The sequence below is a fragment of the Amblyomma mixtum genome, chromosome 5 (genome assembly GCF_055824585.1).
Source record: "Amblyomma mixtum isolate Tamu chromosome 5, ASM5582458v1, whole genome shotgun sequence".
NCBI lineage: Eukaryota > Metazoa > Arthropoda > Arachnida > Ixodida > Ixodidae > Amblyomma > Amblyomma mixtum.
In genome coordinates, this window is record NC_143016.1 from 31,180,669 (window position 1) to 31,198,159 (window position 17,491).

Below are 17,491 nucleotides of genomic sequence, written 5' to 3' on the forward strand. Positions count from 1 at the left end.
ACAGGACAAAAGGGAGACAGGAGACGACATATTCTTTAACAAAACATTAAAGAATAACCTTCAGCAAGTATTTTTTTACTGCGTTTGTTGGAAGCTAGGTGATCTGTAGTTCAATTTTTTATTTAAGCATCTTTGTGCCTTTCCCTCTCCTCTCGTCACTTTTTGCACGCTGAAAAGTCGGCACTGCTCCACCAGCCGCACCCACTCGACCCCACCACCGGCTGTCGACACGCAGGGGAATTCCCTTGGGAAAGGGGGGGGGGGGGGAGCTGCCCGAGTCACTGGTGTGACGTGGCTGAATGGCCGTGGCCATAGAGGCTGCGCGATGGCTGAAAGAATCCAGCCAACAGCCATCTCCGACAGAAATATGCAGGAACGCCAGATGGAGGAGGGTGCAAGCACGAAGGAGTAACCGGAAGGGCTCGCCAACTTTCATGTGCGACTGTGGGTTCTCTGCTACATGTAGAAGTGTATTATTTGGCTCAGGTGTTCATGACAACACAATATAATGATTGAGTGAGTTTACATACTCTCCTCAGAAGGTGTTTCAGGGCCCCTTCAAGGAAGTAAGTGGGCACAAGGACGGTTACTTAACTGGCGCAGTGGCTCGGCTCTGGATTTCGATGTTTATCAGTGCATCGAATGAACCCCTTTCTTTTGTGTCATTTCATGCCATAGCACTGGACAAGGAATGTCGTCACACACAAAATAGACAATACTGACTGTAGACCACGGTCATTTCACAGGACTTCCACAGAGAAGCTTCAGAATCTTTATTTCTGGACAGTTATACCAGACCCTCTATGTACATTATTTACAATAACTGATTTGCCACATACTAAGCATAAATCCACATGAAATTTCTGTGTTTCACTAATAGGATATGGCAAGCGAGACTGGTAGCTCAAACCAAGTAATGGGGTGGATAGATGATGATGGGATGGGCACTTCGGTCTTCACCTGAAGCATCTTGTCTTCTTCACTGCATAATTGTCTCTGGTTCGAGCTGCCAGTCTTGTTTCCTGAAGTAAGTATCAACCTACAATCCCATCAACATGAACTGCCGAGTACATCAAAATACTAACATCACATGCGAGCACTCTCACATGCAATACTGCATGTGGTGTTCCAACATCCCAAAGCTGCACACAATCTATGAGGGCCATCTTAGCGGATAGCTCCGGATTAATTTCGACCACCTGTGGTCCTTTCACATGCACCAACATCACAGAGCATAAGAGCTTTTTCTAGAGAAAGCCCTCAGTGCTTCCATAAGAGATGTCTACTGCCTGGCATAGCCATGATAGAGATACCTAAATTAGTCATGGGACATCACACTGCATGCCCATCGTCTATGCCATCGTTATAAGCTTGATTCTGTCACTGCCCATGAATGCGTCTCTTGATGTGTGCACATACAGTAGACTTCCGGTAAAACAAACTCGGTTAAGATGAATTCTCCGATGAAACAAACAATGGCATTTGATTGGCTTCCCATAGACTCCTGCTTAAGATAATCTTTTTCGCATGTCCTTGGGTTAAGACGAACTTTTGTAGCAACCACGGCACTTTGAAGAGTCTGCAAGGCAAGCTAGAGCTTTGAAGAATGTTTTCTCACCAGATTGTACCCCGCAAGAGAGCTTCCTTGCATCTTTATATCACCCCCACAAGGCAACTTCCCTGCACCTTCGCACAAAGATGCGGAGTTGCTGTGAAAGTTTGTTTTAACCTAAGGACACGTAAAACAGTTGTCTTAAATGCTTCCCACAAGGAAAAAGTTACTGCGGGTGCAGGTAGAAAAATCAGGGCTCTTCGCGCTGGCCTGAGCGTAGCGCAGCATGTTGACATAGACAGATCTCAGTCATGCTATGCGTTGCCTACAGCCGATGAAAAGGCTCGTAGGCGCAGAGTACACCTGCTAGTCTGCTGGTCGACTTACACAGTTAGGTGGAAGCCGAGCTTTAAACAGATGCGGTGTTACAACACAGGCTCTAACGGTGTAGAAATCTGACATAGCCACATATCAGCACCAAGTCTGCATCACCTGCAGCAGACGGAAAAATGAGAGGAGCACCTCCTCATATACTAGATAAGAGCCGCGCCGCAGATGGAGTGGAAGAAGAGAAAAAGATGGTCATATGCTTTCAGAGCGTATACTGCGTGGCTAGCCAGCTGGGTGCCTTCAGTGCACTTGAACCCACTTTGGGAAAGCAAAAGATGGAAAAAAAAAAAGAAATAGTGGCCATTGCAGAACGGAGAGAAAAAAAAAAGAGAACAAAAAAAATGAAAATAGACCAGTGCTGTTTTCAAGTAGGATGACGTGAGCATTTTTATTTCTTCACTCTTGCGCTTCATTCATATCTAATGGTCTCTTTGAAATTACCACTGCAAGGTAATTTTATGGGGGCACATGTGATAAAATAAAACTTCTGAAAAGACAAACAAATTTTCATGGTCCCTTCAAGTTCATCTCAAAGGGAACCTATTCTAGGAACAACTACAGCATGATTTAGTACAAATCTGAAGCACTACTAGAACAATGAGTGGGTAACAGGACACATACCAAACTGCTCACTCAATGCAAGAACACAAGGTGCAACCTGCCATTGCATGCCAGCTGCAATGGGAGAGCACGCTCCATCTGCAGTCACCAGACATGTAATGCTGCTGTCTGACAACACGACTAGTCGGGGGAAACGAAACCAAATGTACACAGCAGTATCTGAAGCCAAACACATATGCGGCACTTTAGTGAGCACAATACTCTTCAAAAGAAGCCAGCTAAAGTGCTGCTGCCTTAGTCGTAATATCCCAAGTAAGGGTGCCTAGTACCGCAAGCCACTGCTGCTGTAGTACTCCAACCCGTCATGGTAGGCACCCCCGAACAATATCAAGCACAATTGGCGGGTCGCACCAAATGCTTTAGTACTGATTATACAAGAGTAAGTGAGTGCTGCTTATTTGAGACGAGCACACAGAAAGACATGACAGGATGGGCACTGTTTGCTCGTCTGAAATAAGTAGTGCTCACTTACTCTTCTAGAAACAACGCAACACCAACTAGCCCCTCAACATGTTTTATTAAGAGAGCTTTAGCACAAACGGCCTCGACACGCCTCAAACGAGTGGTAGTGGTGTGTTGTTTGCTGAACCTCAAAAGAGTGAGAAACTATGCAGAACTAAAAAAGATCATGTTGGCCACAAAGAATGCTGAAAAACTGGTCATGTCATTTTCTGCTGCAAAACACTTCTCAAGGCCATTAAGTGTTATGTCACATTGTAGCTTTTGCAGGATTCCTGTGATATAAGAATGTTTCTAAAAACTGTGCATTTTGCTCAAACTTTTACAAACTTTTTACAAACAACACTGTATACAGTATACAGTGGTATTGTAATGTAAACGTGGTATAATCTTTTTAAATGTATTTGCAACTTGGTTTGCTAAAACAGCACACAGCTCCACACAACAAAAAACTGGTTCATCACGGTAGCGGTTTGGGCTAGTTAGTCGTGACATATACATAGTAAAGGTAACATAGTAAAAGTCGCACAGCGCAAAAGGAACATGACACGACAGAAGGACATGGGACGAGCGCTATCCTATGTCTCTTTACTTTCATGTTGTGTAACCCTTACTATGGTTCATCATCACTCAGTATGCAGGAAAAAACAGAGACACTTCCAGAACACTATACAATTCTCTGCAGTCAATGAACTTAAACTATGTTTGTGTGAATCCTTTTATCTCATATCTTTACTGTAACTAATCAACTTGAAGTTGTTTTCTCTGTATAAAATTTCCAGGGTCAGCAATTGTATGAAGCATATTAAGCTGTGAATTAAAGGTGGACCCATAGCTTCTGCTTAGGGTGTGGCAGTTTCGATGCAACTTGGAACTCTATGACATGACTGTGTCCAGTGGATGTACACCAGCTCTACAGGGAATTCTGCCACAGACTAGAATATCCTCTCAGGAAATGTACAGAGACCCATCAGCTGGGCCCAGGTAACCAGCAGCTACGAGAACAACGTCAACCAGTGTCCACACGCCCAGGCCACCAAAACTGAAAAGCTTGCCAATGCCCTCCTGCCACATGCCCAGGTAGAAGCGGTCCGCACCGAAGCCACCCAGCACTATGCTGCAAGAGAGAAGGAGAATCGAGTGGTCAGACAGAGCTATGGCAGCATGAGAGCTCAGAAAATTTATCCTCAGGCTAGCTCCAAAGAGCAATCAAACTGTGAGCACAAATTATTCATAGTCCAGCAGCTCCTACCATAAAGACGTTCTTCCCATTGGCAAAAAAAATCCTGTCAAAACCTGGGACTTGCCACTCAATCAAGGCCTCCAGATTTCCTGGATTGTCATTCAGTACTGGATGCACAGTACAAAGTTATTAGGCAGACAGTTGAGAAAGCCGATTAAATGGTCATACCATGGTCATACAAAATGCACATGACAGCCCAGAAACAGCTGAATGTCAGCAATGTTTATGTTTCGAAATTTTTACAGCGTTCATATTTTTCCCCAAAATTTCCAGACAGGACAGATTCAAGTGTGCGAGTAGTGAAAGTCGAACTATTGGTTTGGCTTTGTACAGTAAATGGCTACAGAGTCAGCCAAATTATAACATGCATCCAATCGCCATATTTACTCGTGGAATAAATTCTTCCAGGAAAGGTGACATCAATTCGGGGGGGAGGTTCACTACATGGGGAAAAAAGGTTTGGTTTGGTTTATGGGGTTTAACGTCCCAAAGCGACTAAGGCTATGAGAGATGCCGTAGTGGAGGGCTCCGGAAATTTCGACCACCTGGGGTTCTTTAACGTGCACTGACATTGCACAGTACATGGGCCTCTAGAATTTCTCCTCCAAAGAAATTCCAGCCGCCGCGGCCGGGATCGAACCCGCGTCTTTTGGGTCAGCAGCCGAGCACCATAACCGCTGAGCCACCGCAGCGGCACATGGGGAAAAAAGTTTATACCGTATTTTTCGGTGTATAAGACGCGGCTTTTTTTCAAAAATCTTGCTGGTGCGTCCTATACAAGAGTGAGTCTTATATGCGAATTTTTTGTTTTCTTTTTGCGAGTTCACAAATTACTCAGGTTCATGTTCAAGCTTTTTTCACTGAAAAAATATCACTACCAATGACCCAGTTGTAACACGGTTAATACTTCAATACGAGGACCACTGTGCGCAACTTTTTTTTAGGTGAACTTAATCATGAAACGGCGAGGATGACGACTTCCGGGATCACAAACACGCGACTGTTTCAGAGGCCCCAAGCAAAAGTAATGTTAAATGCCAAAAGACGGCGACTATCACGCTTCTCGCCATTGTCAAGACAAGCCACGACAAGCCGGCGTTCTTTTTTAGTTTTTAGGCACCCTTTGCAACTTTCTTTGCTCCGTGTACGTAGTGCGAGGAGAATGTTTCAGCCGTGTTGCCTCAGAAATGGGCGAACTTTTTGATAGTGCATCCGAAGACGAAGACTTCGAAGGTTTTAAGTAGAAATAAAATGTTGTTATGGACGTATGAGAGAGTTCTTTCATTTTTTCTTTCTTTTTTCTAAAACGTGGGCGGGTATGGCGTGAGTGTTGCCTTCCTCGATCACTTAGCGTTGCTTGAGAATTTCTCACAGGTACCGTGAATTTCGCGATGGTCGTGCAAGCGAGTTTAATTAAGTCTCAGTAGCCTAACTGGGTAAATTGGAGTGCGTCTTATACACGGGTGCGTCTTATATACCAACTTTTTCAGTGACAGCCTGCATACGAGGTCTGTTAGAAAAGTATCCGACTTTATTTTTTTTTGCGAACACCTGATGGATATGAAACAAGCGCGCTTTCACCAGCCGACTTTGAACCTTCGTGCGCATGCACGAATTTTTTCCGGCCTGCCGATAACGTCAATCGCTGGGACGCATCGTTTGAGTGAGGCAGTGCGCAGTGCTCTCGTCGGTTTTTTATTCCAAGGAAAATGGCGGAGCGACAGGAGCAGCGCTACTGCAACAAATTTTGCCAGAAACTGGACGACAGCCAAGTGGAAACCGTTCGGAATGTTCAGTACGGCTTTCAGTGAAGATGCTATGAGCAGCACACAAATTAAAAAGTGGTACAATTGGTTTAAAGATGGCCGCACATCGGTGAAGAGCGAGCCACGCTCCGGTCGGCCATCAACTTGCCGAAATGACCAGGTCATTGCCGAAGTGAACGCTGTGGTGATGCGGGACCGTCGTGTGACCATCCGAGGAATTGCGGAAGAGGTGGACATCAGCAATTTTTCTGCACATTCCATTATCACCGAAGATTTGGCCATGGAGAGAGTTGCGGCGGAATTCGTGCCGAAGCTGCTCACGGTGGAGCAAAACCAGATTCGTGTTGAAGTCTCACAGGACATGCTAAATTCCACAAACAGCGACCCCGACTTCATCAACACCATAATCACTGGTGACGAGTCTTGGGTGCACAGGTAGGACCCGGAAACCAAATCCCAGTCGCCACAGTGGAAGCATTCCATGTCACCAAGACCAAAGAAGGCCCACCAAGTGCGCAGCAATGTCAAAGTGATGCTGACAGCTTTGACTCCCTCTGTGTGGCACACCACCAGTACACACCCTACAGGGTAAAACAATGACCAAAGAGTACTACAGGAACATCCTCTGTCGCCTACGTGGTGCTATGCGGCGCAAGAGACCGGAGTTGAGGTCAATAGGAAAGTAGCGCATCCATCACGACAATGCTCCTGCACATTCCTCACACTTGATTCAGACTTTATTGCGAAAAACCAGACTCCTGTAGTTCAACAGACTCCTTACTCTCCTGACATGGCCTCCTGCGACTTCTGGCTGTTTGTTTTCAAGAGGACATTGAAAGGAGCGCGATTTCAGACAAGAGAGGACATTATGGCTGCAACGACAGCTGAGCTAAACTCCATTCCCAAAGAGGCCTTTTCGGAATACTTCCAACAATGGCAGCACCGCTGAGAGAGGTGTGTGGAGTCCCAAGGAGACTACATTGAAGGTTATTAGGTTTCCAACGCTCCAGTTATGCCAGTTTTTTTTCTTCGGCCAAAGGTCGGATACTTTTCTAACAGACCTCGTATATGGCGGGTGCGTCTTATACAAGGGTGCGTCTTACACACCGGAAAATATGGTACACATTTTTACACACTGTATGTCTGCCCGTCAGCCCACCCATCCGTCTCTCCATCCATCATTAACGAAAGCACATGGTCAGGCACGTTCATCTCGCCGATGTTAAGCGCTGTTCACATCAAAAGGTATTTGCTGTACGATTTTGTGATAGTTATTGGCGTTGGCCAATTAGTGGCGAGATAAAGCGAACATGCAAAATGTATCCAAGAAAAGCTTAATGCTTAAAAAAAAAAAAAGAGTAAATTCTCAACAAAAAAAGTAGGGGGTGGGTTCATTACACGAGAAAATACAATGTATCAAGTATACCATGTTTCTGAGTCAAAAAGGAAAAAAGTGCAGCTTCTGGCTACAGAAACGCAAATCTTGTGCTGCATGACTGTCATCAGTCAACATTCACACAGGTACTATCTTTGTCAAAAGTAAAAAGGTTTTTTTTCCGTTTACAATGTACCAACTGGCCCGCATTTCAACCCTTCTGCCAAAAGTAACCAAGCTTCTGTAACTGTAGAAAAGGTGGGCTTGCGGTGGAGTGGTTAAGCTGTGGTCACCACCCCTTGTCACCTGCAAGGACAACCTTGTGATGTAAACCAGTGCCACCACTACCCTCCTCTGTATCGTAACAAGTCTCACGATAGCATGAGAAGCAGTATGAGCAGCGTGGTTACTGCTGGTAAAGACACATCACAGCATCAGATTGCATATTATGCTATCATAGAACAGCTATGTTTTTTTTTTTTCATAAGATAAGAATTTATCTTATTATTATTCTCATAACTTTCATGGTATCCGTTAGGTTTGAAACATGATATATTGGGGTAACAGAACACTTAACACTGGTGGCAACAGCTAACAAGTCTTGACAGAGACAAGTTCAGAATTACCCCATCCACACCACAGTTTATGTTCCTACTCCTCAGTCTCATAGCAACAAATTTGCACTTGCTTGTTTTTGCAGTGCAAGCGGACACAAATACAGGCAAAATCATTTCATAAACCACATACGCAAGCGGAACTCTCTGATGATACCAGTTGTGAAACACAGGACCACTTCATGGAGGTCAGCGAACGCAGGCACTACCTAGGAGTGGCAAATAGGTAAAAACTATCGCTATCTGCTGTCAACAGTTAAAAATATGGTGTAAATTTATCCTTCGGACTGTTACGTCTATGCATTTTTGTCTCAGCACTGGTGCTACTAATATTGTTGCCAGGTGCTAGCGCGGTTATGAAACATTTCAGAGTTTGTTATTCGTACACAGTTCATTTTAAAGCCCCCCACCCCACAACTGCTGCGAGTCAGCTAACCTCAGTGGCCCAATCAGACCTCTGGATTTTAGAGCAAGGGCCCTAAGAGTTACATTTTACATGAGCTTCAATCTCTAAATTTAAATAGTCAACAGCAAAAGATAAGAGACCTGAGCACAAGGGCCGTCCACCAGCTGTAGCCCTTTGTCCAATTGCAGAGCAGGTTCTTGTGGAATTGTCGCCTTCCTGCAATCACAAAGACTCCTTGTCACTCAAATGAGCATCAATGATGGCACTACCATGCAATAAATGGAGTTTTTCGTTCCATTAGAAGTTTGCTCAAAACAAAAACAAGCCACCTCTGATGCTGCATTTCGATAAATAAGAATGCATAGAAATACAGTTTCTCAAGAAAATGCTCACCCACTCCCAGTGACTATGGACAAGTAATAATAATAGACTGGCAATGAAAAAAACAAGAACTGCAACACTCATATGTGTGTGCGGCACACGGAGACAACCCAGTGGCTCATGGCAGTGTGCTCGAAGACTACTCTTCTGCTGTACAGCACCAGAAAAGATGTATGACAACGACAATGGGAAAGTGCTGCTCTTTGAGGCACGAGCTGGAGCCCTACGCGCCCTGCTATGCTGTTAGCGCTTTGACACTTCCACAGATGTTCAGGCAGCACAGTGCCAAAAGTGTTGTGAGGAGCAAGACAGCACTGAACATGTGGTCATTCATTGCTCCTAGTTGTCTCTACTACACCCAACCGGCACCACTCTACACAAGGCGTTGGGCTTCACGGCCCCCAATGGTGCTGCATCGTCTGCGGCAGTGATGGCAACTAAGGAGAGACTCCGACAGTGGTGGTGGCTGACCCAACAACGTGGCCTCAGAGACACTGGACCCGACAGTGCAAACCGCAGGGACACTGATGCACGGGGCACTAAGTGAGTCGCACGTGGACAGTTAATGTGCACCCCCCCAAACACACACCCTTTTTCTCCCTCCCTCTTACTTTTTCTCGTCCATGTTTTCTTTGTTTCTTCTTTCTACACAATGGCTAGGGCGGAAAACTGTGGCCCGCCCTATGCAAAGAGCCACATCATCATCACCATCATCATTAGCAGAATGTATTGCAAGCGACATTAATGAGCCAGGAGGAGAGGACGACATAATTTCGCTAAGGGACAAGAGCTGAGAAGCTAGCAGCAAGATAGAATTTGAGGAACGACTAAGAGAAATGAGGGAAAGGCAGTGGGCTAGGAAAGTTTTCAGTTCTTCATAAGGGATGTCCACTAAATACAGCGAACTAGGAAAATTACCAAGCAAATATCTGGACAGTAGTGCGAAAGGGGGGGGGGGGGGGGGGCACATCAGGAATTATTGGATAATAAAAGGTTAAAGAAGTGGAGTCAGTCTTCGGAAAACAAGGGTGCAGACGAAATGAGCACTGGAACATACAGAACATTCGAGCCGGAAATTGCCATAGAAAATGTCTACAATAATTCTAGGGAAAGTTCTTCGATGTCCGAAGCCAAGACGGGAGTACTGCGGATTATGACGTACCCAGTTTAGTACCAAAAGATAGACAAGTTATGCGGTGCGTGTGGGGAGGAGGAAACGGATGAACAATCGACACTTTTTCTGTACTGAGCTTCACCCTACAGTTGAAGGCAACAGGGCTGATTTATCCCATGCATGGGGGTTTAAGGACAATGGAGGAAAAATATATTTTAAATGGGCAGAAATAACCTAGCGACGGCTACCTGACTGGTGGCGAAAATCAAGGCAAGAGTGAAATTTCATCTGCACTCTGCAGGAGTCCGTGGAATGGCTAGCGCTAAAGGTGAAGAGGAACGTTTCCCGTCCCCAGTTTAAGTACAAAATATATTACGAGACAGGGCTAGGTAGTGTGAGCCACTGCTCGATTAAAATGATCCGTCCATCCACTTCAGCTGCATGTTTCGTTTACTTTTGTCCACATCTGTGCACGATCAACTAGTTCGGCACTCTTCGGAAGCATCGAGGGAAAAAAATGAAGAAAACAAAGCACAGCAACTAGTCTCTGCGAGAGTTCTAACATGGGTGTATTTTGTCTCCTGTGTCTTTATAAGCATGCATAACTTTTACACAAATAGCTTCTGGGCCATCGCATGTGATGTGCTTTGTCACAGGCACCGTAGAATGATTTCTGCGCTTTACTATTCATATTATGGCGCACAACACGAAGAGCACTTCTGTGCCCCTACTATAGGGGAACAAAAGTGGCTTCTTAGCTCACCACATTGCATACAGCTGCTCACCTAGGCAAAGGACGTCTGGTCGAACATTGCATGTTGCGATGTAGCGCTGGCGCGGGGCACTGTTCACCTGGCAGCTGCTGTTGTGGTCACAGGTGTGCTCACTAGTTGCTGTCTGGTAGCAGTAACGGCAGACCATCTTGCGCTCGAAAGAACCAGACTTGTCCTGCGTGTTCATGAAACTGGACTTAGCTGCTGTGCAGCTTTCATTCCGTGCAGATCACCAGGGCAGAGACAGACGTATAAGTGCTTCCCATGCCTTAAACAAAAAATTTCAGAGATTGGAAAAAGATCCAATTTGTTTCATCAATGCACAGAGATGTCTTTTAACAAGTTTCGGACAAAGGCAAATTCCAGTATTGGCTGACAAGCAGTGTCTACAGTTCTGTCCACACAAAAGAACCAGTGAGGTGCTATTCGAGCAGAAGATATATTGTGACACCTCTAAGTCCATCTGTTAACAATTGGTGATGTGGAACCAAAATGGCTATTGGTTACCACACAATGCTGACTGAAGTGCAGTGAAAAGCAAATTATTATCAATTATTCATGTTTACTCCGGCTTTTGTAACTAACTTTCATAATTATTATGCCTGGAAGGTCTTTTTTTAAGTAAAAAACACTGGCATGCAAAAATTTTGTGGCAATACGCCATAAACACTAGTTTTCATGCACTTACATTTCATACTGCGATAGCACCTGGCAGTTAACTTTGTCAGATAGTGCATTTAGCCACAGTTACAGCAGTTTGTCAAGTCAAGTATAAGTATGCACAAATGCATGCACCATGGCAAGGCCAAGCAAAACCATTGAGAGCAAATTATTGTGGCAGTATAAAATGAAGTACAGGTATCAACATATGGTGTGGTATGTGGCATGGTACCCAAGATTTAATATCCAAAAGCTTGTGGGGACGCCTTCGTCCTCTGCGTTCGGTTTCCCGCATTGCACACCCCACTGTTGTTAGCTCCCCCCGAAAAGCACAGGGGAGGGCGCTCGCGTCGCAGCAACACCAGCGCCACGGATGGCGTTTTGCTGCGCGCGCGTGAGGGATAGCGGGCTCTCTTCTCCCTGGGCCCGGGAAGCGTGTTGGACGTTCACGCGCAAAGCTCCGCTCTTCGCTGCGGGCGTCCTCGTGTGGAAACGTGTTCCCCTCAGCTCGTCCCGTCCGGCCTCGGAGATATTCCCTTTGCCCTAGCGTGGGCGAACGTTCGCTCGTAGCCGTGCTGGTGAGTCGGACATCCTCGATTCCTCAGTGTATTTTGTTGCTAGCTGGCGTTATTGTTGTTATAGCAATAAATGCCTTGTTTGTGTCAGCCAGTGTGTCGTTCCTTTGTTCCGTAGAGCAAGGCCCGCCGTGGTCGGCGTGCGCTCAGTAGCGCTCGCGACCACGGGGTGGGGTCCGCGCGGCTTTGAACTGTGTCAGCCGTGCTTAAACGGGGAGAACGGATTTATCTCCCCAGTTTTCAACCCCACAAGCTGCACATGGAGAGGTGCAGCAACTGTTCCACTGCGCACCTAAAAACTGCTGCCGTCAGCTGTTTGGGTCACAATAAACGCTAGACCATGTTCTGAAAAATTAGAGGCGCGCATATGATTGATAATATTCCTGACTGCTAACAAAGCCCCATTAGCTGATAAATGACATGAGTGGCTTCAACACAGCGCAGAAGCCCATACCTTAAGTGCAGGCAGGTGGCATGGACAAGCACTACAGGTTCACCTAAAAAATGCTTGCTCCTCTCACTAGGCTCTGTGTTACGGCTCTGCACTGACACTTCAAACGTCATCTTATGTTGCCTACAGGAGACACCATAGTTGAGGGTTATGGCATAATTTTGACCACCTGGGATTCTTTGATGTCCGCCATCATTGCACAGCACACAGGCATTTCTGCACTTCACCTCCTTTGAAATGTGGCCATCGCAGCTGGGTTTCGAGCGTGCACCTTTGGCCTCTGCAGCCGAACACCAGCCACTAAGCCACTGTAGTGAGTATATACATATCCATTATGCATTTTCTCCATGGCCATCCTTTTTTAGGACAACCCAAAAATTTCCAAAAGAGCAAAGTTCTTCATTCACAATGCATGATGAAACTTACAGTTGCACTGAACAGAAACCAGCTCAAGCAAGAATTGTATGAGGCAAACTGGCAGCAGTATTTTTCCAAACGCAGTAAAATGACATGCAAGGTCAGCAAACAATTTGTTCAACAACAGTACTGCCTTAAGCTTTTTTGCAATTATTTGGAAACTATTAATGACCCCAAATACTTTGACACACACACCCTGTACCATTCTGTTACAAGAATTTAAAAAAAAAACTCATAAGATGTGCAATGGCACGTTTTATCACAGATAGCCCTTGATATACAATATGAGGGGGTGCCGATAAGTCTTGGACCAACGGTTTGGTCCAAGACCATTTTTTCTCAACCGTTTCACCCCAGAAAAGCCGATCACCAGGCCGTGGGAAATCTTGTACCCATTAGAAAACCAGTGGGTGCCCGGCGGCACTGGGAATCAAACCCACCATCTCCCGAATGCGTGGTGGATGTCTACCACAAGACCACCGCTTCCGAAGAGCATAGAACTATAATAAACTTCCTGTTTCTCAAAGGGAAATATGCAAAGCAGATACATGATGAAATGTCGCAAACTATGGGTGACAGCGGCCCTTAATATAAAACAGTTCAATGCTTGGTTGTAAATTTTAAAATTGGTCATTTCGGTGCTCAAAGTAAGAAACCCAGTTGAAGGCCTGTCTTCGTCTATTTGCCAGCGAATGTGAAATCCATTCATGATAAGATCAAGGAGGACCACCAAATATCAGCCAAAAGTACTGCTACATATAAGGAGATGTCACATGAAAGAGTTGGTGCCATTATCCGCAACGACTTAGGAATGAGAACACTTACAGCCAAGTGGATCCCGAAACTTTTCACAACCGAACAGAAGAGGAGACGTGTGGAGACATTAGTGGCTGTTTTGTTTTGAAGCACTTTGCAAGAAACGAGTCAGATCACCTGGACAAATTGGAGACTAGTGATGAGACATATCTACTGTCATGATCCAAAGACAAAACAAAAATTTTACATACAGAGGCACAGTGGTTCCCCAAGGTCAAAGAAGTGCAAAGGTCAGTGCAGAAGCAAATGGCAACCACTTTTTGGGACCAGAAGGGAGTTTGAGGACTACTCATGCCACACTGAAACATACAAGAATTCTTTCTTCCCCCGTACTGTGCGGGAATGGAATGTCCTCAAAGCGAATATTGTAGAGGCTTCTACTGTGGAGTCGTTTACGGCGTCGCTTAGGAATTTGTAACAATTTTGCAGCATTCAACATTTCCTTTTTTTTCTTTCCCCCAGTGCTCATTTTGACGCGAGATTCGTCTAATATTGTGTAATGTTGTTTCTTTTCGTCGTTCATTTTTTTTTTTTTTTTCGGTATTGTGTGCTGAGTTGCGTGTGCCTCAAGGAGGTTTTTCTTTTTGTCAAAGTGTATTTTACACCCACTCCTGCTTAAGGCTTTGCAATAAAGCCAGCAGTCTTCAGTAAATAAATAAATAAATAAAGGGTTCAACCATCAATGCAGCACATTACTGTTCGTTATTAACAAAGCTGAGGCAAAATATTAAATAAAAAACATCGACAAAAACTCTCCAAATGTGTCATCCTGTTGCATGACAATGCCCAGTCACACAATACAGGCCTCCTTAGGATTTCAGCTGATGCCCCATCCACCCTATTCGCCCGACCTAGCTCCGTCGGACTACTATCTGTTCCCGAATCTCAGAAAACACCTACAGGGACAAAGGTTTGGGATAGTTTTAGAAGCAACTACTGCTACAAATGGCTGGTTTGACCAGCCGTCAGAATTATTCTATTTGCAGGGACTTAAAAGGCTGCAGGAGACATCTCGCAAGTGAACTGACATTCTGGGGGCATATTTAGAATAGTGTAGCAGTTTCAGCTCCCTCGATCATTTTTTTTTTTTTTCTGAGTAAGGCTTAATACTTATCAGCACCTCCTCGTATAAAAACTTTCAATACAAATCAGAACTGAACTAAAGCAGAATGCATAGTCTCTTTTTCGTTTCTTTATACCCCTTAAAAACTGGGCAACCTCATCAACAGTGGGTGCCTTGATAAGAATGAATTACATTAGCATATTACAGTTCTTTGCACAATGCTTGCACTTTTACGGCCGCCCTAATCCTAGTTTCACGCGCGATCGCTGTCAGCACGGTGCGCAGAAAAACATCTTGGTCAAAGCACTTGTTCAGCATCTACCACTGGCTGTACCACTCACAATGCATTTAATTTCTTGCTTCGGCCGACACATGACTGTCAGCTCCTCGCCATAAACGCAGGTGTAGTTGAACTCGCACTTTAGGCACTCGGCGTTGAGCCTATTGCAAGGCACATCCGACGGACAGGTCTCATGGCCAGCATCTTGAACCAACGGTATCGCCTGGAGCTCCTGCCTGTTGCACAAGCATAAGATGTGTCAACAAGCCGCCAAGGCTGGTTACAGAGGTAAAGCTGGTAAAGCCACTGTGCAACACTCACTGGGGAACATCTCCGATGCTGTAGATCAAATCCGCTTTGCTTCGGTAGACACGGGAAACGGCGCTGTCGTTCGCGAAGATCGAGTGATGAGCGTTACCACTGGAAGGAGGTCTTAATACCTGGGATGTGTCGCTGGAAAGCTCGGCTTCTGCGGTTAATAAGAGAGCAAACGAACTGTCTTGAGACTACCGACAAATCTGGCGAACATGATGCTAATCACCGGCAAGAATATTGAGCGTTGGTCTTATCGGCCAGTATTAGCAGCAGGAGGCGTTCTTACCGTTATAAACCGAACAGCTGCACACGAAAAACGAAAGAATAACGAACGAAAAAGAAACTGTTAACTGAGACCATCGACGCAACAGTTTCGACGCGCCCGCAGCCACCATTATTGTTGTTGCACATTGATGCCAGAGCTTGACCCAACTTCTGCCAAAAAGAGGACAAAAAAAAAGGCAGTAAGCTCTGCTATCATGCTAAAAAGAATATTAAGCACCAAGCAACAGTAAACATTATAATGTTTGCCTTTGTTTTGTTAATTTTACGTTTCAGCAGCCCAACGTACAGCGGGAAGCACGCATGCAAAAAAGGGAGGGAGCACGGCCGCTTTCCTTCCTCCATGGGAGAGCGCAAGGAGCGCAAGTGCGTGCGCCTCCATTGAGCGGCCGTGACATGGCCTCACTCTTTATTGGAGGCTCACCGAACAAGATACTGTCCCATGGGCGCCGCTTGCAGCGTTGCCCCTAATAGGACATTCAGAGCAGCTTCTGAGTGCATCAATGGCAACTAAATGTCCTCATGAGGATGTCCTCTTTGTACCCTGTTGGACGACTCGAGAATGAAAATTCCTCAAATGTCATACAATCGTCCTATCGTAGGAAAAAATTGCGGGACTGAACCGAGATCAAACCAGTTTTATCCCTTTGCATTCGGCTCATTATGTGCCTTGAGGAGATATCTTTGCTGCTACACGTCTTATCTATCGCATATGCTTCTGATGACGTTGGACTCTCTGCTACCCTGGGCATGGTAAAACCCGTGCTGTGCCTCTTCTTTTTCAGGTTAGCTTCTCACATTACGGAACTCCCATGAAGAAAAAAAGCGCTTGGTACAAATCCTGAAGCAGTACTGAACCATCGTAAAAAACCAGCGCTTAAGAACACGGAAAGATTAAGGTGAAACAGACGGCGCTGACTTACAGCTGAATTTTATTCACACGTAGGCAGTCAATTTATACATTTACACAAATTGTCAAACCCAGATACACTGTTACATGCGTAAAACTAGAGAAAACAAAGGAACAGCAATCATCCATTCAAGACACGTGTGCCATTACCTCACCCTCCCTACCTGTCCTCTGTCCGTGTTGGATCACCACCAACTCGCCCAATCCTCAGTTCTTCTGCAGTACTGAAAACTCCCCCGACGTACGTGATCCTCAAGACACCCATGAGTATATGCGCAACGGATGGACAAATCCCAAATACAAAAAAAAAAATCCCAGTTGCTTGAGAGACAACTTTCTCCGGAGGTTCTAGTCACAAAGCAGATCGACAACATGGAAGCGAAATCCTGCATAATGCAGACAAAGTGCCCTAAGAGGAGCCATTAAGAAACTGCCTGTTTGCACTCACGTGCTCTTTTTCAGGTTAGCTTCTCACATAGCTGCCATGAAGAAAAAAGCGTTCGATACAAATCTAGAAGCAGTACCATAGCCTCCGAAAACTTCACCAAACATGATCCTCAAGACCAAGACCTGACATCCTGATTATGTGCAACGGACAAATCCCAAATCTAAAGAAAAAAAAAAAAGATCCCCAGTTGGACTGCTTGAGGACCAGTTAGAGACAACCTGAAGCATTGCCTCTCTTTGGAAGCGATGCCTGAAGACGTCTGAACATCCTGACGAGCGCGCGGATCGCAGCTAGCCTTGCAGCTTACGCCACTGATCTCCACTAGTTCGCTGGATTACAGAGGCTCTGTAGCTGCTTTCCGAGACGAGCGCGAGTGAAGCCACCGGAAGTTGGACGGCTTGTCCCGGAAGTTGGACGGCTTGTCCCGGAAGTCGGGTGTCTGCTGTGTATTTCAATGCAAAAAGTCGCGTATTTCGCCCTTTCGTTCTCAGTTTTTTGCGTTGTTCTCGTGTAATGTCTGCTGTTATATGAAAGTAACAAGCAAGCTGAACGCGAGAAATGTGAGCATTGTGTACAGAAC

At 45.4% G+C, this 17,491-nt stretch overlaps 1 protein-coding gene across 1 annotated transcript; it reads right to left on the reverse strand.

Annotated features, from left to right (window-relative positions):
- Nucleotides 1-758: 758 nt before the first annotated feature.
- Nucleotides 759-15,692, reverse strand: amx (TM2 domain-containing protein 3 almondex). Its single transcript, XM_089543825.1, has 6 exons — nt 15,558-15,692; nt 15,278-15,425; nt 15,018-15,192; nt 10,707-10,869; nt 8,567-8,642; nt 759-4,139 (listed from the first exon to the last, which is right to left on the reverse strand). Exons 1-6 carry the CDS (start codon nt 15,664-15,666, stop codon nt 3,971-3,973), a joined length of 840 nt encoding a protein of 279 aa, XP_089399951.1. The 5' UTR covers nt 15,667-15,692; the 3' UTR covers nt 759-3,970.
- Between the last annotated feature and the right edge of the window lie 1,799 nt (nt 15,693-17,491).

What these genes read in the sequence shown, in the direction of transcription:
- amx (XM_089543825.1), bottom strand. Translation starts at nt 15,666, where the DNA reads ATGGTGGCTGCGGGCGCGTCGAAACTGTTGCGTCGATGGTCTCAGTTA. An exon ending in CAGCTGTTCGGTTTATAACG is followed by an intron (nt 15,426 to 15,557) that starts GTAAGAACGCCT and finishes TATTAACCGCAG; the next exon opens with AAGCCGAGCTTTCCAGCGAC. An exon ending in AGCATCGGAGATGTTCCCCA is followed by an intron (nt 15,193 to 15,277) that starts GTGAGTGTTGCA and finishes CTTGTGCAACAG; the next exon opens with GCAGGAGCTCCAGGCGATAC.